At 38.2% G+C, this 23,324-nt stretch overlaps 1 protein-coding gene across 4 annotated transcripts in view; it reads right to left on the bottom strand.

Moving 5' to 3' along the window:
- Positions 1-23,324, bottom strand: part of LOC141425797 (uncharacterized) — a 239,909-nt gene that overhangs the window by 40,481 nt on the left and 176,104 nt on the right. For 3 of the 4 annotated variants that reach the window (XR_012450903.1, XR_012450904.1, XM_074083905.1), the window contains one exon: positions 10,991-11,103. The exons of the other annotated variant lie outside the window; for it this stretch is intronic. Coding sequence is in view for 1 of the 3 variants with exons in the window: in XM_074083905.1 (XP_073940006.1) it covers positions 10,991-11,103 (113 nt within the window). In the remaining 2 variants the exon portion in view is untranslated. The remainder of the gene's footprint in view (positions 1-10,990; positions 11,104-23,324) is intronic. 4 annotated transcript variants of the gene reach the window in all.

A 23,324-nucleotide genomic window follows, 5' to 3' on the forward strand; every position in this document is an offset into this window, starting at 1 on the left:
GTTCAAAATGCCCCTCACACTATACACAAATGTATAAAGCAGATGTATTGACTTTGATCCTTCTTATCTGATGTTCTCTCCCTGAAAATCCCTTAGCCCTATAGATAACAGAAAATTCAAAAACAGTTTTAAGGCTAAGCATGGAACTCTACTGTGGTTCACTCATTAAAAGCTCTTTAGGCAATTATGTCTGGTCAGTTAACTTAAGTAAGTGCTAAATGCTTTAATATTCATTTTGCTCCTCTCCAAGATGTTGTCTAGGTGTGGGAGTAATATAGGTAAGGTTTAGGTGCCAAAATAGCAGTCCTCAAATCTATGCAGGGCTCTGAATTTCCTGGCCTCAGATATACAGTGGCAGGGCACCCCTCGTCCAGTGACTAAGGGTCTTGCTAGTTCAGTAGATTGCAGTACAACGTTACTGTGCAATTCTCACACCGGGCTTCTTAGACTTTTAGGGGTTGCACTGTAACCAGTACTTAAGCTACTCTTGCTGAAAAGCACCGACTCCTTACTCGGGCTATGAATTAACTAAAAGCAGGAGAAAAACTTGGCATCCCTGCCTCCATTTGTCCAGGCTCTGAGCCATTCTCTCTGCAGTCACTTTACACTCACCTTGGAATCCAGGAACCACAGGACTTACTAATAACATCTTCATGATGAGGAATTGAAACTACCTCTAAGCACTAGTGAACCTGGCAGGACAGACCACCCCGAAGGGAGGGCAATCACCTGGGGTCAGAGTAATGGCCAGCATCCTGCAACAGGATGAATCATCTCCTGGGAACTAGATTGCTCCCCTCAGGTGATGACAGTGGGGACCACTGGAGAAACAGAACTGGCATAATGATCAATCAGGCCAGGATTGTTGAATTATGCATATCTTTGTCCCCTTCCCCTAATTCTTTGCCTATTTAAAGGCAATGCTCATGTCTGCACCAGGAAGACGGGTGAAGATGGGCTGAGTGCTTACTTTCTCCTCTTTCTGTGATGTGTCCCGGACTGTGTAATAAACTTCCTTCCTCTACCTTCACCATTGGCTTATCCGGGCAACTGGTCACACCTGACATGGAAGGCCAGGAGTTTATGCCTAAAATTATTTTCATCATCACAGTTCAAATGCTTCCTCTACCCAGTCATGATCCCCCCCCCTTTTTTTTTTTTTTTTGGTGGGATTGGGGTTTGAGCTGAGGGTTTTTTTACTTGCAAACCAGGCACTCTACCACTTGAGTCACACCTCCAGTCCATTTTGCTCTGGTTATTTTGGAGATGGGGGATGGGGTCTCATGAACTGTTTGCCCAGACTGGCCTCAAACTGTGATCTTCCCAATCTCTGTCTCCCAAATAGCTAGGATTACAAGCATGAGCACCAGTGCTGAGATGATCTCCCTCATTTTCACAGTTATTGATCCCTAATAAAAATCTTTTTGTGCCAAACTCTGCCTCAGTGTCTACTTCCAGAGAAGCCAATTTATAATACTCACCTACTCACCTGCCTCCAGTCACTGCCTCCATGCCACCCCTAAGCATCACGGGGAACTAACTTTGCAGACTATTTCCAAAGGCTCCCTGTCTTCTTGTTACAAAGGAAATGTGGCATAGACAAATACTTTTGCCTCCTACTCTTGCAAGATACTTCTAAAGACAGCCTCAACCTCTGCTCAAAACCCAGCACTGAAGGACAGGATGAGGACCCTGGGTGCTCACCTCCTTGATTTTTAACCTTTTCTTGCTGTTATTATTTTTTAAATCCCTCATATCAAAAGGAGCAGCCAAGTCTGGAGTGATGGCACACACCTGTAATCCCAGCACTCAGGAGACTGAGGCAGGAGGATTACGAATTTGAGGTCAGCCTGCATTACATCACAAGATCCTGTATCAAAACAAAACAAAAACCCTAAAGCCAGGCATAGTGGGTCATACCTGTAATCCCAGCTACTTGAAAGGCAGAGATGCAGAAGTTCACAATCTGAGGCAAGCTCAGGCAATAGCTTAGTAAAACCTCATCTCAACAAATAAGCTAGGTACATGTCTGTAATCCTGGCTATGTGGGAGGCATAGGTAGAAGGGTCACAGTCTGCAAAGGAACTATATTTCACTATTTCCTATGTCTTCCTCAGGAAACCCAACCTACCCACCGGGTAGCAGAAAATATACTGTGTTTTGGTATAATTGAATAATATCAGTCTGCTCCATGGCACAAGGCCCTGAGATCAAACCCTAGGACCATCTCAAAAAACCAAAAAAGTTACGATGAGTTCTACTCTGTTTCCCTGCTCTTACAGGGAAGGGAGGATCTACAGGCCTGTTTTTAGCCATGAGAAGTTTTCAGGTCCTTTCTGTTCTGGAGTTGCTGATTTGTATTGCCCTGTAGTTCGTGACCACTGAAGTATAACTAGAACCATCCCGGTGTGCAAGGAGATAGACCAGCACCCGTTACTGGAGTCTGTCTTCTGCTATGGCTCTGGGATAGAAGTCCCTGTAACCCTAGGCTTCTTCTGATCTCTGACCTCTTGTGAGCCTCCACTGACTTTTCTGCATGGTGTCAGCCTCCACTGAGCTCCCAGGAACCAGGAGCATGGCTGAGCCTCCTTAACCTGTGTGCTTCTGCTACCATCTCTGTGCACTTGAGTCTGCACCATGTAGATGCAATGACTAGCCCCAAACTAGCTTCTTCCAGAAGCCTGCAGCCTCCCATGTTAGGCACAGCCAGGGAAGCTGGCCTTGGTGAGTTAGGATGCTTCCTGCATCCTTCTGAGCATCTCTGAAAGTGCTTCCATCTGCTTGCTGTTTTGAGGTGTTTCCTGATGCCCTCAATGCTGAAGAGAAAGGGCTGGTAAGTGAACCCTGCTGTCTGACTCCCTTAGTTTCCTTGGCTTTGCTTCTTCCTCTACCCTCTGCTTCCTCTATCTTGTGTCCTCAATCTAGCCAAAGAAGAAAGCTGGCAAGAGTGACTTCAGGGAAGTTCTTCCTACTTAGCAGCAAGAACTTTACATTGTAGACCCTTAAGTCTAATTTCCTATATGCTAATTAAGCTAACAGAAAATTTAAAATAATTTCTCTCTTAGGGAAAAAATTGCTTTTGAATTTATTGTCTTACTTCAATTTCAAAGACAGACAAAAATCTCCTTATTCTAACAGATATCTGTTCTGAAGCACTTGAACCCTCTTCTTTTTAAAGTGAGAAAGACATGGAAATAAACCTGAATATAACTCAAAAGAATGTTAGATCTGCTGTATAATAATAATAACAACAAATTAATAGTTATTACCTATGCTCTACTGATTGTGTTTTTTTAACTTTCATAATAAACTGGTGGGAAAAGTACAACTGTTCCAATTTTAATGAATGAGACCCAAGAGGGCTGAACAATTTACCTAAAGTCATATGGTTCGTAAGAGGTGGATGCAGGATTCAAACTCAGGTCTGTCTGACTCCAACCCTTTGCTTTCACCACTAGAAATCCTGCATTAGAAAACAATTGGTTACAAACACAATTTGTGTCACACAGAAATCTCTAGTGGGTTTGTTCTAGTCAGTGAGAAACAGCCGTGTGTATTGTTTCAGAAACAGGCTTTGAAGTTGGTCTGTGCTCCTCTGCATCATTTTCTGTAATGTGGAGATAACACCACCTCAAGTCCATAGGACAGTTGGGAGGTTCGAGTGAGTAAGACAGGATGAGTGAGCATGTGACAGGCTGCAGTACCTGTTAGCTACCGTAGAAAGAAAGCCTGAGAATGATATCAACTTGATCATCAAGCTGGAGGTTTCAAAATCAAACATACAAAAATGGTTTTCCATTTTTCACAGCCATAAATATTTAAATTGCATTCTGTCATTTCTTTTTTTCCCCTTTATCTCTAGGAAATTAGCCTCTATTTTATTGCAGGAAGGAAAACCCTGCTGTGAGTGTTTAGGCAGCACTGAAGCTTTGTGTTTGCCACGCTGTCAGAAGTGTCACTGATCGGTTCAATCTGTGTATTGTTTTTGCTCTATGCTAGAAGAATCAATTGCTTCATGGGGCATTTCTATGAATTGTTGTCATAATAAAAATATTTTGCCTTTGCAGAGAGGCAAGGAGGGCGCCTAGAGGAAAGTGCCCAGGTTTGCAGTCAGGCAACCCATGTCTGAATCCAGTTTCTGGCTAACTGGTCCTTGGAGAATAACTTAGTGACTATGAGGCCCAGGTTTTGTCAGTGGTGTCCACGTCCCTGATACAGCTGACATCACAAATGATATACTTCAAATGCCTAAGTATTAACTGACATATTACAAAAGTTCAGTAAAAATTCCTTCTTTTTCTTACCTTTGCTTCCTCTTGGTCTTTTTCAATTACCTTAGAAAGATGGCCATAGCTATGTGTGTGAGGTGAGTATGTGGGCATTATTTTATTCTCAGAGGACTGCCTGTTATGCATTATAGATTGTGGGTTAAATTTATTTGTTGAGGGCCTAAAACTCAGTACCTCAGAATGTGACCTTATTTGGTACAGGATTTCTGCAAATATAATTACTGAAAATGAAATCATAGTAGAGTAACATAGATCACTAATCCAATATATCTAGTACCTTTACAAAAAGAGAAAACCTGGACACACACACACACACACACACACACACACACACACACACACACACACCCCAAGGTGAATATAGAAATTGAGGTGATGCTGTATAAGCCAAGAAATGCCAAAGATGGCCAGAGAACCACCAGAACCTAGAGAAGCACAGAAAAGAAAAGACTTTCTCTCACAGCCCTCAGAAACACTGCTGACACCTTGATTTTGGACTTCCAACCTCCAGAACTATGACACAATAAATTGCTGTTGTTTAAGACACTCTGGTTGTTATATTTTGTCATGATGGCCATAGAAAACCAATACAATAAATACTAAGAACTAGAGCCTTCTCTGAAATATTTAGCTTGCATATTCTAAAATTATATTTATTAATCTTCAGTCATTTAAAAAATTAAATTTGATAATCAAAATCAAAGGAGATAAGCAGTTTATCCAGAGAAGTTACTAAAAATGAAAAAGAAAAATGGTATACAAATCCTTCAAGGGATTTTATAGAACACTTTCATTAAAAAAATCTAATGACATTTTCAAATGGCTTCTGATTCAACTTTTAATAATTCACCATCAAAATACTTAGAAATAAAAAAAAATGTGACAATCGCAATAATGCTAAAATCCAATCGACCTGCCAAAATGTAGTATCCATATGAATCACAAATTGATGGAACTAGATAGAGGAACCATTCTCAATGGTCCAAATATGTGTTCTTTTCTGAGACAGAGGAAGCTCTTTGCCTGAGTGAAGGTAGAAGATACTTCATCTCTCCCTACTGCTTGTCTCTAGGCTACTCTGTCCAAGGGCTGCACTTAAAAAGGAAAATGCATAGCTCAGGTGCTGGTCTTTGAGGTGTTCAGATTATAATTGATCATTTTCTTGTCCCTAGTGGTGTATAACCTTCCACATTCATTCAGAAATTTAATTTATTTAATGAAACAGGTCAGACATTAGGTGAGAAGAAGCAGTAGTGGTGGTTTACATACTGGATGGCAGTTATGGTACTGCCAGAACTCTGCAGGTTCTTTTCTCCTTCTAAGTTCAAAGTAGGGCTGCATTCCCACTTTCTTTGAAGGGCAGCTTTCTTGGTCAAGGTGGAGAAAGCAAGAGGGGAAGCTGTAATAGTCATTCTGACATGATATTTCATAAACTAAATCTTGGCTCCATGATTATAGGAAGCAAATTTCCATTCTGTCTCTCTTTCAAAATTGCATTCAGTCACATTGTTCATTCTAGCCTAGCAGAGGCTTTGCAACAGCAGTAGCCAGCTCTATTAATTTACCCGATAATAAAACACCAACAGAGAGGTGTCCACTGTTCTCATAAAAGCCAACCTCCCATTATCAAATTCCTAAAGCGAAACTTAAGTCTAGTGATTACAAGCCTTCATATTAAAGTAAAAAAAAAAGTAAAGATCCAGAGGATTTTGTATCTGAAATCAGACTCTCTCTTTCTTCTGAGTTAAAGATCAAAGAAATTAAGTTCCAATCTACTTGTGTATTTGTTCAGTCCAACAGTCATGATGCCTGGACAGAACTGAGGTTCTGTGGTTGCTGCAGCTTTAGCTGTCTCCTTTAGGATGGGAGGGGGCAATTCTTTTAGGGCCTCAGGCACTAGGTTCATCTCTTGTGAGCCTTACTTTATCATGAGCCCCTAACAAATGAATGGGATATAACAGATTGGCACAGAACCTCCTACCCTCATGACAGACAAAAACAAAAAAACAGGCAATGCTCAGAATCCAAAGCCATTACTACAGACCAAAAGGAAAAACATCCCAAGATTTAAGAAGCTGATGTTGCTGAAGGACAAAGGTCATAGCAGACTCGAAGAGCATCTTCTCCATGGAGGTCTTTTTTTTTTTTTTTCCAATTTTTATTTTATTTTGTTTTATTTTTTAAATGTATTTTTTTTTCATTTTTCTTTTATTATTCATATGTGCATACAAGGCTTGGTTCATTTCTCCCCCCTGCCCCCACCCCCTCCCTTACCACCCACTCCACCCCCTCCCGCTCACCCCCCTCAATACCCAGCAGAAACTATTTTGCCCTTATCTCTAATTTTGTTGTAGAGAGAGTATAAGCAATAATAGGAAGGAACAAGGGGTTTTGCTGGTTGAGATAAGGATAGCTATACAGGGCATTGACTCACATTGATTTCCTGTGAGTGTGTGTTACCTTCTAGGTTAATTCTTTTTGATCTAACCTTTTCTCTAGTACCTGGTCCCCTTTTCCTATTGGCCTCAGTTGCTTTTAAGGTATCTGCTTTAGTTTCTCTGCATTAAGGGCAACAAATGCTAGCTAGTTTTTTAGGTGTCTTACCTATCCTCACCCCTCCCTTGTGTGCTCTCGCTTTTATCATGTGCTCATAGTCCAATCCCCTTGTTGTGTTTGCCCTTGATCTAATGTCCACATATGAGGGAGAACATACGATTTTTGGTCTTTTGGGCCAGGCTAACCTCACTCAGAATGATGTTCTCCAATTCCATCCATTTACCATGAATGATAACATTTCGTTCTTCTTCATGGCTGCATAAAATTCCATTGTGTATAGATACCAGAAAACACATGAAAAAATGCTCATCATCTCTAGCAATAAAGGAAATGCAAATTAAAACCACACTAAGATTCCACCTCACCCCTGTTAGAATAGCCATCATCAGCAACACCACCAACAACAGGTGTTGGCGAGGATGCGGGGAAAAAGGAACCCTCTTACACTGTTGGTGGGAATGTAGACTAGTACAACCACTCTGGAAAAAAATTTGGAGGCTACTTAAAAAGCTGGACATCGATCTACCATTTGATCCAGCAATACCACTCTTGGGGATATACCCAAAAGACTGTTACTCCAGAGGCACCTGCACATCCATGTTTATTGGAGGAGGTCTTTGAAGGAATCTGGATTCCAGCCTCCCCAGAATGCCACTCACACTTGCTTTGGTGTCTGTTATCTACAATTGCCACACCTGCTGGAATAGTACAGGGTAGGAGGTGGAATTTATCTATGCAAACACTCCTTTCTTAGAGGGACATCTGAAACATTGCTGAATTCTTCCCTTCACAACTAATAAAATTTGTCATTTTGTACATTCAAAGTCTGTTCATCGCCATATGTCTTTCTATATGTATTAGCCTTCTACTATAAGGATATCTTTCCCTTTTTCTTCCTCTATATTTTTTTTCTCTCTCTCTCTCTCTCTGTCTTCCTTCTTCTCTCCCTCCTTCTCTCCTTTCCTCCCTCTCTCATCCATTTGGACTCAAAGATTATAATTTAATTCAATGCATTATAATCTATTAATTAATGTCTTTATTTACTTTGGTGCTCAAAGTGACTTTCCTATGTCTTTTTGTTTCTTTCTTTTCTTTTTTTTTGGTGGTACTGGGGTATGAGTCAGGGCCTCATGGTTGCTAGGCCGGTGCTCTACCACATGAGCCAAGTCTCCAGCCTTCCCATGTCTTTTTTAAATGATCCTATCAATTGTTTTTAGTATTTTCTTAATTTATGGCACAAGATATTCCAGGTTCATCTTCTACCTTCTCTGTGCCAACCACAGAATCAGCCGTTTCTACATGGAGCTCTGGGTCCTTTGGAAGGTAAAAGTATTTAGAAATCAAAATTCGGGTGCTAAATACATGCATTGTTATTGGGATGGCATTATTCATATGCCACTTCAGCAAGCAGAATTGTTTTATATGTAACATAGTGGAGGTTTTATATATTGTATAAGTTGATCTTGGCTTTACTGTAGTTTTAGAAATCATGAGTTAATAGTGAAATCTCCTGTTCCAATTTAATCCCACAGTGTTGGTCTTTGCCTTTCCCCAGTCCATACGTCCGTCTATCTCCCTTCTTCCACAGCTGGCTGTTTTTGGCTTCCAACAGCATCAATCTATTTACTCTTTTGGTCAAACCTACAATACACATAAATCAGTTTCAGATTTGCTATATGTTTTTTAAAAGTCTACTAAGAAGAATTCAATCCTAGCAGTTCTTTTTTTAATGTTGAGGGTATATGTACTAGTTTTCTTTTGCTGCATAGCAAACTATCACACACACAGCAGTTAAAAATGGCATCCACTTACTCTCTCACGGTTTTCCAGGTTAATTAAGAGTATGAACACAATGCACCTGGGTTCCCTGCTACTGGTCCTACCAGGTTGAAACTGAGATGCTGTCCTCTCTGTGGTCTCACTCAATACTCAAGGTGCTTTCAAGATTATTCAACCTGGCTGAACTGAGTTCCATGAAGTTGTAGGACTGAGGCCCTTACTTTCTTGCTGGTTGTCAACAGTGGGCCATTTTCAGCTCCCCTAAAACTACCTGCTGTTCCCTGCCATGTGGCCTTTTCCACAACATGGCAGTTTGCTCCTTCAAAGTCAGCATGAGACTCTCCCTACTCTACTTTTATGTAATATAACATAATGATGGGAATAACTATCCCACTACCTTGCTTGTATACTCTAATAAAGGAGCCACCATCCCATCATATTCATGATTCCTACAAAACTCGAGGAGAGGGAATTTTATAGGGTTTTTAAGCCAAGAGGTGGGAATCTTGGAAGCCATCTTATAAATCTGCCTATCACAGTATATATTAAAAGTATGGTGGGGTGGGGTAGTACATGCCTGTAATCTCAGCTGCTCTGAAGGATGAAGCAGGAGGATCATTTGAATCCAGCAATTTTAGGCCAGTCTGGGCAATAGCAAAACCTGGTTCAAGACAAAACAAGAACTAAAACAAACAAACATCAAACAAAACTACACAATTTAAAAGTAACTGAATTACTTCTATTTTCACCAACAATGCAAACAGTCCAGTCATGTTATTTATGTTGAATTGTGGATTCATTTGTTTATGCTTGCACTTGATTTTAAAGACTTTCCATCTTTATTGATTTATTTTTGAAATATGTAGAACATTAGCACACTTTCAAAGTGAAAAAACACAAAACTCTATTCACAATGCTGTGTTACTTTTTCCTCAGTTTCTTCCATCACATTTCTTTTACCTATTAGGCAACCCATTTTATTTAGTTTCTGGTTTATCCTTCCTGTTAGTTTTATAAAATTAATTTTTAAAATGGAGGTTATTTCCTTATTCTTACAGAGGAGGTAGCATACTATAAAAACTCTTGTACCTTCACATCACTTTATGGAGGTAGTCTTCTTCTTAAACACACGGAGCTGCATGCTTCCACATTGTGTGCTTGTGCCATGGTGGGCTCAATGGATTTCCTGTGTTTGTTACTTAGGTGGTTTCCAATATTTTGCAATTATAAATACTGGTGTAAAGAATATTGTGCATATGTTTTCTTATGTTCTTGAGGTGCATCTTTAGGGATAACTTCTTGAAGTAGGATTACTAAATAAAAGGACAAATGCATATGTAGCATTAATGGATGTCGTCATACCCCCCTTCATAAGGAGTATACATACCATTTTGCATTTCTACCACCAGTGCTTTTTCTCAAGCCTGAGAAGAAACAGGAGCTGATCTGATGGGTTAGCTATAGTATCTTAGTATTCTTTCAACTTTAATTTCTCTTATTATGAATAAAATTAGACATCTCTTTATGTGTTTATAGTATTTATTTTAAATAATCTGTTTATATCTTATGTTCACTTTTTTCAATAGAAGTTTTGGTCTTTTTTCTTCAATCTCTGAAGTTCTTTATATGTTAGAGAAATAAGTACTCTATCTGTGATATCTGTTGCAAATATCTACTCTTGCTTTTGCTCTTTGACTTGGCTTGTATTGTTTGTTTTGCCTTGTAAAAGGTTTTGATTTTCATGTAGTGAGACTATCAAAAAAATTTTATTACATCTGAATTCTAAGTCACGTGTAATAGCATTGCCTTCACCCAGGCTATAGAAAAAAATCATCTGTGTTTCCTCTAGCATTCTAGAGGTCAATATTTTATAGGTCAGTACACACACATATACACACATACACACATACATATATAATTTGTGGTACTGAGATTTGAATTCAGGGTCTTGTGCTTGCTAGGCAGCACTCTACTGCTTGAGCCACACTTCTTTTTGCTCTGGTTATTTAGGAAATAAGGTCTCATTTTTTGCCTAACACAGCCTGAACTGTGATGTTATTTTATGCTTCCTGCTATTGCTGGGACTGTGCCCAGCTATTGGTTGAGATGGAGTCTTGTGAAGTTTTTGCCTGGACTGACCTGGAACCACCATTCTCCAGATCTCATCATTCAAGTAGCTAGGATTACAGGCCATGAGCCATGGCACCTGGCTGGGTCAATTTTTTTAAACATCTAGATCTCTTATTCATTTGGAGTTTATTCTTGCATATGATGAGTTGATCATATTTGACCTTTTTGTCATTGCAACCAACATTTTATTAGCATATATTAATTGAACAAAGGAGTTTCATTGTGATCAATTTTACCTTTAAAAAGATTTTTTTCCTTGGCACAGTAGTCCAGCCTGTATTCCCAGCTATTTGAGAGACTGAGGCAGGAGGATCACTTGAGCCCATAGTTGAAGAATATTCGGGGCAAACTAAAAAAAAAAAAAAAGCTTTTTCAATTATGTTGAGAATGTACCCAATAATGATAATTCAAAAATGGAAGATATGATCCTCACGTACATGCATAGAATACATATTAGGAAAAAATGCCTTAAAATATTACAAATTATGTCTGGCTAGTAATTATGGGGAATTTAAATGTTTTTATATTTTATTTAATGAACATACATTACTTCATAACCAGACAAAAAGCAGCATATAATCAGAAAAAGCTTTTTCTTTAATTAAGAAAAAGTTGGGTTGGGGGCATGGCTCAAGTGGTAGAGTGCCTGCCTAGCAAGTATGAGGTCTTGAGTTCAAACTGTAGTACCATGAAAGAAAGAGAGAAAGAAAGAAGGGTTTTTTGAGTCTGCAAAAGACTCTTGGAAAATATAAAAAAAAAAAGAGCATGATCAATAAATATATATGTCTCCATCTTCTCTTTGCACATCTCTCTGCCTCTTCTCATGCTTTTTCTCTTTATCTCCTCACTCCAAAAGCCTTCCACAGCATGTTATTTTATTGCTGTAAAAGCTACTTGGGGTTAATTATTTCATAAAACACCACTGTAGGTTATGACAAGAACTGAAGGAGACCACAATGCTAAGGATAGTACAAAGCCCTCTGGCATACCAAATATCCCTTCCTCTGTAGCTAGCAGTCATGAAACAAGCAACAGCTACCCTATTGCAATGCATTCTCTGTGTTATCCAAGAGGGTGTAAAATTTCAGGCCCCTTCATTATAGCAGCTGAGTGGTCTGAGGAGAATTATTGCTTCCTTTACTTTATAGCCTTAGTGAGGCCCCAGGATGTGCAGCTGAAAAATCAATGCCAGATGGCTCAGTAGGAGACACATCTAATAGTTCTCTGTTGTTTTCAGTCTCCCCAAGAGGAAAGCTTGCAGTGGGGTACTCAGGATTGCCACATCCAGTGGTTAGTGATAACATTTGTTTAATGCTCGCAGTGTGCTGAGTGAGGTTTGTTTTATATGGGTTGCCTCATGAAATTATCTCTTCAACCTTACAAGGTAAGCATGATTATTATGTCATATATATTACACATGTCACATGTGGGGGTTAAGTAATTTTTCCTAAATGAAACAGCCTGGAGGTGGCAGAACCAGAATTTGAATCCATACCTTTTAGGTTACAAAACCAGTACTTTAAAGAATACTCAGATGACACTGAAAGAAGCATCAGTACCAAGAAACAATAGCTTAACACATCTCAGTGTATCCTCCAGATCTACGACACATCCAGAGGGGACAGTCTCCTTTCAAGATGTTTTCTAGTGGCCTTTCTGCCAAAAATAACTTCAATGTTGTCTTCTCACTTTTTCCCCAAGAATGATGACACAAAACTAATAACCTTTTAGATTTCTAGATGCAAAGGAGAGAAGTGAATACATTGTACACAATGGATTATACACAAAGGATGCCTTAGGTCATTGGGGATTCTCTCTCTCTCTCTCTCAAGTTTGCAAGGATAATAAGCATACACTGCAATTATCAGTTGAATAGTTGAATTCCTCCCAGTTCCATTAAAATGCCTGAAGGTCTTTTACTCAGTATTTTATATTGGTGATAAGGGATAAATGCTATGTTGCAAATTGTTATTCTACCGTCAGTCTCTATCAGTCTAAACAACCATTCACAATACGGCAGACTGCAAATAATATGTGGGATGCTACTGGTAGTCTTACACTTTAATCCATCATTGTTAAGGGATAGGTGAATCCTGAGCTAGGAGTCAGGAGGACAGAAAGGGAAGTAGCTGCCCCCGCCCTGCCTAGATCCTCGTCTTTGTCTTATTCTTCTTTGCCTGATGAAACTTTTTGGAGTGCCTCCTTCCTTACTGAAGTGGAATTTACGTATTACTACTTACCTTGAGGAAATTGCTTAGCATTCAAACTTCAACTACAAAATCTTTATGAAAGGTAGTTTCTATTTTTAATTAGTGTTGGTTCTAATTTTCTAGTCAAGAAATGATGGGACTTGGAGTAGTGTGTTCTTTCTGTAGGCTTTCTGGGTCCAGTGTTTGCTCTATAAATACCAAATAACCAGGACTTCCTTTTCACTTTCTCTCTTTCTCACTATCCCTCAATCTTGTCCTCCTTCCCTTCACCTTTCCTTTCAAGAGATTAACCTTCAGGGTAAGAGCTTGTTGAAAGTCTTTCCCTTTGATACTGATATACCCGGAACTTAATGAATGTCTTTGTTCTTGGCTATATGTAACAATTTGGTTGTTTCACGCTGGATTTTATTTAAGCAAAACTAGCATAGTTAACTATCAATAATTGTTTAATGTTCCAGAAAATACCCTCATGCTGGATAGTTCAATGCCAAAAAATGTCTTTTTTTTCAAGCAAATACGAACTGATCCAATGATATTTGCCCTTTTGTGGAAAGGGGAAAAAGTATAAATTTCATGAGTTGTTTTCAGGGATATGTTGTAGACTGCAACTTGGACTGAGTAGTCTAAACACCAGCATCAGTGACAGCATGAAAAATGTCATAGGGCCTTCCAAATTTTCTTGCTTTTTACTCTTGAATATCTGATATAGTAGGATATGTCAAAATTCCTGAACTATTTATTTAGTCACCCTCTATTTAACCTCTGGTCAGGAATCATTACATGGGAGTCCTTTTTTCTTTCAACTGTGGCCTTGATGAGGCTGGAGACAGACCTTACAATCGGGGAGGTCAGGTAGGGCAAAACCAGGCAAGCTCCTAAAAAACAAGCATAACACTTATAAGGGTTTTGAATCCCCCAAAAGTTGAAAACCATCCTCCAAATAGTTCTCCAGGGTTCCAACCTTTCCAAGTCTGGAATGGGACATGGGTAATTTTTCTCATTCGGTCTGTGATTTCTTCTATGACTTTTCCTTCATCATCTATCTGTAAGCCACAATTGCTTAGGTTAAATTTTCCACAAACTCCTCCCTCAGAAGACAGCAAATAGTCTAAAGTCAAGTGGTTCTGATAGATGGCATTGTGCATCTTAGTGCTTTGTTTTGCCAGCAAATTGAGAGCTCTTGCAGTTCCGTTAGTTATAATTTCAACAACATCCTGCAGCCTGATGGCAGTGGCATCCTGGGGGCATTTGTCATTGTTCTCAGGGATTGCCTCTGCCTCTGCCTGGTTAGCTTGCCAGGACCCATCTGACTGTCCAGCAAGGGCTGCTGCAAGGAGATCCATTTTCCTTTTCATCTTCCTGTTGGCCTCCCACTTAGCCTCCTGATATCGATTGATTAAAAACCTTTGTAGCCACCTCCAGAATTTGGCTAGCATTCATTCCAGTGAATCCCTCCAGTTTCTGCTTTTTTCACCATATGTCTCCCTGGACCTGGCCAACAAAAGTGGCGGTAATCATCTGCTGGTTCTCAGTGGCTTCCGGGTCAAAGGGAGTGTACAAATGGAAGGCCTCACACAAACACTCATAGAACTGACTGGGCTCTTATCTGGCTCTTGGAGGACTTCTGATGTTTTCCTCATATTCATGACCTTTTTCCCTCCTTCCTTCATGACTCCCAATACTGCCTCCTGATATCATTCAAGTTGCTGTAATCTCAGCTATTATTAGGGTCCCAACGTGGGGGTCATCCTCAGGGAAAGGGGCCTGAGCATATTCTTGGGTATTAAGAGTACCCTCAGGGACATATCTTCTAACCACTTTAGAGCTGCCAACGGTATACAGCATTGCTCTTCAGTGTTAAATAGAGTCCGAAGAAGCTGTCGACAGTCTGTCTAGGTGGGTTTGTGAGGCTGGATGATAGACTGCATCAAATCAATCAGAGCCTGGAGTTTTTCAGTGAAGGAGGGGATATGTTGTTTCCAGTTGAGGAGGTCTGTGGTGGTAAAGGGCTGATAGACAAATGTCCATCCTTCTCCTTGAATTTGGCCTTCCTGGTCATAATACATGGGGCTCTGGGCTTCCTTCAGGGGCATCTGCAGGGCAACGGGAGTCTGATGAGAGGAGGGGTCCTCACAGAGACTGGTTAGATGTTCCTGATCAAGTGGGGGATATGGGGTGAGCACTGATGGACTCAGAATGGGTATGCGGCCCATAGGACTCAGGGAGGTCAGGGGAGTCGAGGCCTCAGAGACTTCTGAGCCAGATTTTACAGGTGTGACTGTCCCTAAGTTTCCCCATCCAGTGTCAGAGTCAGGGTGCAGAACGAGGCACTGGTGGCAGAGGTGGATAGAATGGCACATAGGGTGGTGATACCTCCACAAGCTCCTCAGCCAGTACAGACTCCTTGGTTTTCTCCCTACACTTGGAAGTTGTGGCCACCCTAGCTACCATAATTCTATAGGCCTCTTCCAGACAGGGCCTTAGCCACATGGACTGGCTGAGGACAGCATACTGCCAGCAGTCAATATAGGGAAATTGATCTAGGTGCCCAGGCCTTCCTACAATTACCCTATAAACTTCATTAAGCACAGTTTTATCTAGTGACCCTTCCGGGGGCCATCGTACAAGAAGATCAGGTCAGTCTATTTCACAAAGGACCTTAATCTTGTTAGGAGTTAACTGTACTCCATAGTCTCCATTAAATCCCTTTTTAAAGTTTTTAACCATACACTCCAAGGGAGTGTTTTTACTCTGATTTCCACCCATCTCCTCCCATTACCAGATGGCAAGACAGACACAGAGAGGGAGGAGTTTTAGAGGAGAGGTAAGGGGTCCTCTTCTCTGACACACAAGGGAGAACAATCGTGCCCCTTGTCAGACTCAGTCGCTCAGCCAGGAAATGCACCCACACAGAGTCCTCACTTGCTTTCACCTTGACCCATTCCACTAGCACATGGGGAGCTGATGCACAATGATCACTTAAGCTCAGGAGTTTGAAGTCAGCCTGGCAAATACAGAGAGACCCCAGCACAGAAACAAACAAATTTTGAAAAAATTAAAAGTAAACAAACATTAAAAGTGACAAAAAGCAATATTAGGGATTGTAAATATGATAGTTTTAAAAATAATTAGCCTTATAAGTAATTATATGCCAATAAATTTAAACATTTCAATAAAATGGACAACTTTTTAGGAAAAAACATACCAAATTATCCTTCAAACATGTCAGAAGTGTTCCTACCTCAATGTCGTTTAACTTCTATTTCTTCAACCTGGAATATTCTTTACCCAAACAGCTAAAGAGCTAGGTTCCTTCTTTCCAAACATGCCTTTCTTTAAGTTTTGGCAGTAATGGGGTTTGAACTCAGGGCTTGATGTTTGCTAAGCAGGCTCTCTACCACTTGAGCCACTCCGCTAGCTCTGTTTTGTGTTGGGTATTCTCAAGATAGGGTCTCATGAACTATTTCCTCAGACTGGCTTGGAACTGTGAACCTTATGATCTCTGCCTCCTGTGTAGTTAGAATTATAGGCGTGAGTCACCAATGCCTGGAAAGTTTACATTTTTGTGAGGATTTTATTGGCCATTCAATTTAAATTCCAACCCACTCACAGATTTTCTCACATCCCTTTTCTCTTGTTCTTTTCTTTCATGGTGATCACTGTCTAACATACTATATATTTTACTTACTAATCTTGCTTATTGACTGTTTCCTTTCATGTAACCTATGATGGCCAAGACTTCTTAAAAATTTTGTTTTGTTCACCATTGCACTTTCATTGTCTAAGTGCTTGGTACACTGGCGTACTCAATGAGTATTTGTTAAATGAATGAATAACAAAGTGCCATGCTGAATTAAATTTGTGTGTGTGGGAGTGAATCATAACCAAATATATTAATATTAGGAAGGCATCAGAAAAACTTATAAGATTCAAATAAGATTATCATCTTTTTTTTTTTTTTTTTTTTTTTCATTTTTCTTTTATTATTCATATGTGCATACAAGGCTTGGTTTGTTTCTCCCCCCTGCCCCCACCCTAGATTATCATCTTAAGAAATTGAAAGGCAAATGCCATATTCTTCTTTTATTAAAATAAGCAAAAACCCCTCAAAAATGTGTAGAGAAGTAACTTCTACTTAATAAAGTGAATCTACTAAAAACTGGCAGGAAATATTAGTCTAAATATTGAAATGTTAGAAAGATTTCCATTAAGATAAGAAAGAAAAAGTTAACTGTAATTGTCCTACTATTTAACACTGAACTGGAATTCCTAACCAAAGGAATAGTCCAAGAAAAAAAAAAAGAAATATAAGGATAGGAAAGGAAGAGATGAAATTTTCATATGTAGACTATATAATTAATTATCTTCTTAGAAGAATCAAAAGAATCTTCAAATAACTTGTAAAATCAAGACTTCAAAAGATTACCTGATGTAAGATCAATAGACAAAAAATACCATTCTTAAATGATAGCAAAATATTATAAAATATAATTTTAAAAATCATTCAAGATATTTATGCAAAATATTAAAACTATGTATAATATGTTTAATGTGTATAAACATATTAATAAATATGTAATATGTTTAATATGTATAATCCATGTATGAGGATAGGCCCCCATGCTGTGAGACCAAAGAAACCGAGGCAAACAGATCTACATTGCACAGAGTGCAATTAATTGGAGAACTTACCAACAGAAGCAAGATGAAATGGAACCCCCAAGTCTGGGTCAGAAAGAGGAGCATATTATATTTGTCAGGGCAAAAGTAGCTTCATCTTAGCTGTGGTGTACCTGGTTTATCTTAATCTAATATCAAAGAGTCAGGTACATTTCTACTTGACCTAAGTTATTGCAATTATTCCTGAGTTTGATTTCAGTAGATTTAACAGTATATTCTCAGGTGACTTTTTGTAGAATCTACACCTTAGTCTTTGAAGTTCCACGTAGAACGTGAGTATTAAGTAGCTGAGCAAGACTTGGCAGGCTCGGACATGCAAGCACATCTTCCAAAACTTGCATTTCCTGCCTTCTACTGACCTGTTTGGCAGGAGATCTTTGCCTAAATATTATAGAGAACCTTTTTATTGGAAGTGACTCAAAATTCTGTGGCACAGGGAGGCAGTCTCACAGGTTTTCAGAATCTTGAGTTATTTCTCCATTTTGAATTATTGGAAATTCTACGTGTGGAGAGAGATTTTTTTTTTGTGCCCGGTTTTATTTTATCTAATTTTTCCAGAGTTTATGCACTATTCAGAGTATGTTTTGTAAGTTAATTCATATGATAATAATAAACACCCATAGGGCAAAATTGATATACAAATTATTAAATCAGTCTGTCTGCATATATCTTTTTTGGCAGTTACTTTTTCTAAATAATAACAGCCAATCAGACAACTCTAATTACTTTGTGCCTTGCTAATAGAGGTCTGGCAGAGAGCTAGCAGTCAGAGAAATCCTTACCTGTCTTATGAGGAAGATTGTTTCTTGGAATGTTTTATGGACATAGATTCCATTTAAATAATGAGAAAATCACTGAGTTTCTTCATCAGAACAATATAAATGTTTTGACCTTAAACATGACCATTCTGGTTTACTTTTTACTCACCCATCTACTTTTTAACCACCATCAGCATGAAACTGGGACTGTGGAGGTCGGGGGGAGTCGAGCAAACTCAAATGTGACCACAAGGAAAAAGCATTCAAGACAGGTATCAAGGTGGGAAGGGAAATAAACTACTCAGAGAAAATCTGGGGCCAAACTCAGAGTTAAGAACCAGCTCTAAAAAAAAAAAAAAAAGAACCAGCTCTATCAAACCAGTGTGATGGTCACCCTGAGTGGTATGCTTAGGTTTAGGAGCCCCACATATTAGGAAGTGGGTAAATACTGCTGTAAGAATAAGAAAGGACCAGGTGAGTTATTGTGTCTCACAAATCCCTTTGGAGTCTCTCATTGGAAATAATACGAAATAGAAACAGTGAGTATACCATTATTCACCTCTCAAATCTAAAAGTTAGTTTTTCAGAACAAAACAAAACTGCCAAAGAACAGCCATGTTGTCTTTGTCTTCCTGAGTGGTTCTGAAGACATAGCAGTAAAAAGATAACAGACAAATAATAATATTGGAAAAGTAGTTTTTGTGGCTCAATCCCCTGACTGTCGTAGTAATTCTATAATGTCCACCAGGCTTTCAGAGAAGATTATCCTGGGATTTGGGGAAGGGAGATACAGTGTAGTTACTGAAGCCCCTAGGAAGTCACCTTTGTAAATAACATTAGACAAACAACTCCAATATTTTAGAAGCAGATAACAGTCAGAAAGAATGTGGAAACTATTTTTAAGATGGATATTAAAAGATGAAATGGCTCTTGTTAAAAATTTTAAAAGTGTAGTCAGGAGGCATTTTCCTAGAGTTCAGAGTAAAGCCTGGATATCTAAAGTCTATTTATTTTTAAGCTTCAGTTACAGACTTTAGAGACTATCTTTGAGAACTAAATCCAAAGCAAATCTAGCAGGAAGGAGGATTTTATGGTAAATATACAAATGTTTGGAGTGAAACTTTTTTTTCTTAGAAATAATATGTACATGAAAGAGGATTGACTAGTAAATAGACATGGACTTGACTCTGTTATTAAAACTATCTGTGGAATAGTTTAGCTTTCTCTTAAAGTATATGTGTGCATTTGTGTGTGTGTTTAATAAAAACTAATTATATTAGTCAGCTTTTCATCACAGGATACCTGACATAAGCCACTTATAAAGAAAAAGAGTGTTATTTTACTCACAGTGTTTTAGGTTCAAAGTCCATGATTGGGCAGCCTCATTGAGATGGATCCCTATATTATGGCAGTAGTGTGTGAGTGTGTGTGTGTGTGTGTGTGTGTGTGTGTGTGTAAGAACTTACATCGTCAAACAGGAATTTAGAGAGAGATTAGATTGCTACAATGCCTCCTTTTTTTTCAATATTTTTCTTTAATTCTATATTAGCAAAGGTGATTTCTATAAGTTGGTATGCATTTAGCCTATCTGGATCATGAGCTATGAAGTTTGTCTGCCTGGTCAAGGCTTCCTATAAGTCCAAGAATGTCTTAGCTAGAGGTGAGAGGGAATTTAGCCTCAGCACTTTATTTGAAATAAGAGGAAAAAGTTTTATGGCAGGTTAGTAAGGGAGTTGGCCAAGCTGGTAATCTGTGCAATTATTAAAGTTCAAAATATGTGTCTGTAATTGCTCTATGCAGCAAAGGAAGTCAGTGTCTCAATGAATTACAATGCCTTCTGAGAGTATGCCACCCATAACCTAAAGATCTCCCAATAGGCCCCACCTCCCAAAGGCTCTACCATCTCCCAATGACACCACCCTAAGACAAAGTCTTCAATCACAATGGACCCTTGGGGGACACAAATTATTTTCAAACCATATTACTAGTGTACAGTGAATTGAATAGAAATTTTAAAGAGTTTAGGTGACTTTATTTCTGTTAGAAAGTAATAGCTACCAATTCTCACTGTCACCTTTTATTTTGAGATGACAATACACAAACACCTAACAGAAATTGCCATTAGGGAACAATATCATGTTTTTGCCTGTTCTTTTTGAGAAAAAAGGAGTTAGACTATGAAGAGAATCAGAACATACCACTCTGAAATTTGTCACTTTGGAATACTTATTATTTTGAGCTGAAAGTTATTGGGAAACAGTAGAAGCAGGGCAGTCTTTCTGCCCTCCTCTTTCTACCTCAAACCAAGGCAAAAATCTCCCATAAGAAATATAACTTCCCTGTTCCAGCAGAAAAATGTTCTTATCACCAGGTACAGGAAGTTGATGCCAAGGTAAGTCTGTACAAACAACTCTGACTAAACTAAGCCTTATCTTCCATTAGTTTCCCCCATATATTTCCTACTTATTTTCCCATAATTTATCACCCCTTGCTGAAACTCCTCTTTCCTTTGTCTTGCCATGTCTCCATTACTTACTACTCTTTAGAATTGTATATAAGACCTGGAGTATAACTACTTCCTTAGAATTTTGAGTTCTTTCTACAAAGCCCTTTGTGCCACATAAAATATTAATATCAAATTAATCCGTGTGCTTTTTCTCTGTTAATCTGCTTTTGTCAGTTCAACTCATAGGCTTCAGTCTCAGAACCTAGAAAGTACAAAAAAAGTCTTTCTTCTTCCAAAACTACAAATATAAGAGATTTAGATGTGAGTTTCAAGTTATTTCAAGAAAATTTTCAAATGAGAAAAGCATAGATCCACATTTTTGCCCCCATGAATTTCTTCCATTAATAGCATTCCTAGCCTGTGAAGAAAACTAAGACCAACTAGTTTAAGAAAAAAGGAGGAAGGAAGAGAATTTATTGTCTCACATAATTGAAAAGCACATTACATTTTAGCCAAAACTAGATCAAGTAGCTTAAAAACCATCATTGCAACTTAAGCTTTCTATCTTTCTAACTCATGGCTCTGCTTTTAGTCTTGGTTTGTTTTGCTCTTAAGCAGACACTTCCTTATATCAAAATGACGACAGCAGCTCCAAACTAACATCTCTGCCCATGTGACAACCCTAGAGGAAATTCTGTTTTATAATTGTCCCTATAAAAATTGTGGGATTGAGTCTCATTACACAAACATGGAACTAATAAGTTCATTGTCATACCCATCAGGAAATTAGCATGGTGACGAAGGGCATGTGTACACTGAGCACCATAAAACAAATCTAGGTCATTTGTCACTCCCTAGAACTGAGGTGGGTCACCTCCACATATGCAACGTGGGCTGAGGATAAGGGAAAAGTGGTTCTTCAAATAAAAATGCCACTATTAAGGCTGGAGGCATAGCTCAGTGTTAAAACATTTGGCCAGAAAGTATGAAACCCTGAGTTCAAACCCTAGTATCACCAAAAAAGAACAAAAACTACTATGAAATTAAGAATAAATGCTAAACAGATAAAAATAACATGCCCACCATTTTTCTATGCATAACCTAATCCAATCCACCTTTAAAGACCCCAAACAAATGTTCTTTCTTCCTTAATACCCTATCAAAAATTCTACTGAACTCACATATTTAGTAATTACAATAATCAGTACCAACTGGGAATGTCTCCATCATTATATACTTTAAATGTATAATAACTATTATTTAACTAGAAAAGCTATAAGGATTTTAACCACAAATTATCGATATTCTGACTGAACCTAAACAATTCAGGTTGAATAATAAAGGAAAAAGCTTAATAACAACAATTTCCATGGAGTATAACACAGTTAATTTATCAGCTCATAAACCAAAGTTAAAGCCAACATATGGTCATATCACTTCATTAACTAAACAATTATGAGCTATTTGAAGGAAGAGAAGATGTCTTTTGCATTTGTATTCCCATATAAATTTGAGTGGCACCTATGCTAGAGTAGTGGTTCAAAATATATATCGTTGACTTTCTTTGGAATGGTTTAGACTTGATAATCTTTTATGTGTAGACAGAAAATTATCTCATCTTAGATTTCTGATTTAGAAAACATTAACTCTTTCCTGAACATTATGTAACTTTAATTATGTAATGAACAAAGTGTATCTTAAATAGTAATACCTTCTTTCATCAGAGATGACATGATTATCTACATAGAGAATCAAAAGAATCAAAAATAAACCATCCTTACACTAATAAGAAATTATGACAAAGTTATAAGATACAGATTAATATATAAAATTCATTTATTTTGCTATATACAAGTAATAAACAAGTGGAATTTGAAATTAAAAACTAAATACCATTTATATTAGCAACCCCCAAAATGAAATACTTAGGTATAAATATAACAAAATATGCACAAAATCTATATAAGACTTAATTTATAGATCTATAAAACTTTAATGAAAGAAATGTTTTTAAAAAACTAATAAATGGAGAGATATTTCATGTTTATGGATAGGAATACTCAATATTGTCAGGATATCAGTTCCCTCAAACTTGTCCTATAGATTCAATGCAATCCAAATCAAAATCCCAATTTATTGTGTGTATATCAACACACTGATTCTAAAGTTTACATGGAGAGGCAAATGCACAGAATAGCCACGACAATATAAAAACAAAAGTTTGAGGGGCAACTTTACCTGACTCCAGAACTTATTATAAACCTATAGTAATCATACAATGTGGTATTGCTGAAAGAAGAGATAAGTAGATCAATGGAACAGATTACAAAGCCTGGAAAAAAGGTCTATATAATTATAGTCAACTGATCTTGGACAAAGGAATAAAAACAATTCAGAGGAGAAAAGATAGTCTTTTCAACAAATAGCGCTAAAATGATTGGACATCAATATGTAAAAAAAACATAGGTGTCAGGCA

The sequence above is a fragment of the Castor canadensis genome, chromosome 8, assembly GCF_047511655.1.
Source record: "Castor canadensis chromosome 8, mCasCan1.hap1v2, whole genome shotgun sequence".
Taxonomy (NCBI): Eukaryota; Metazoa; Chordata; class Mammalia; order Rodentia; family Castoridae; genus Castor; species Castor canadensis.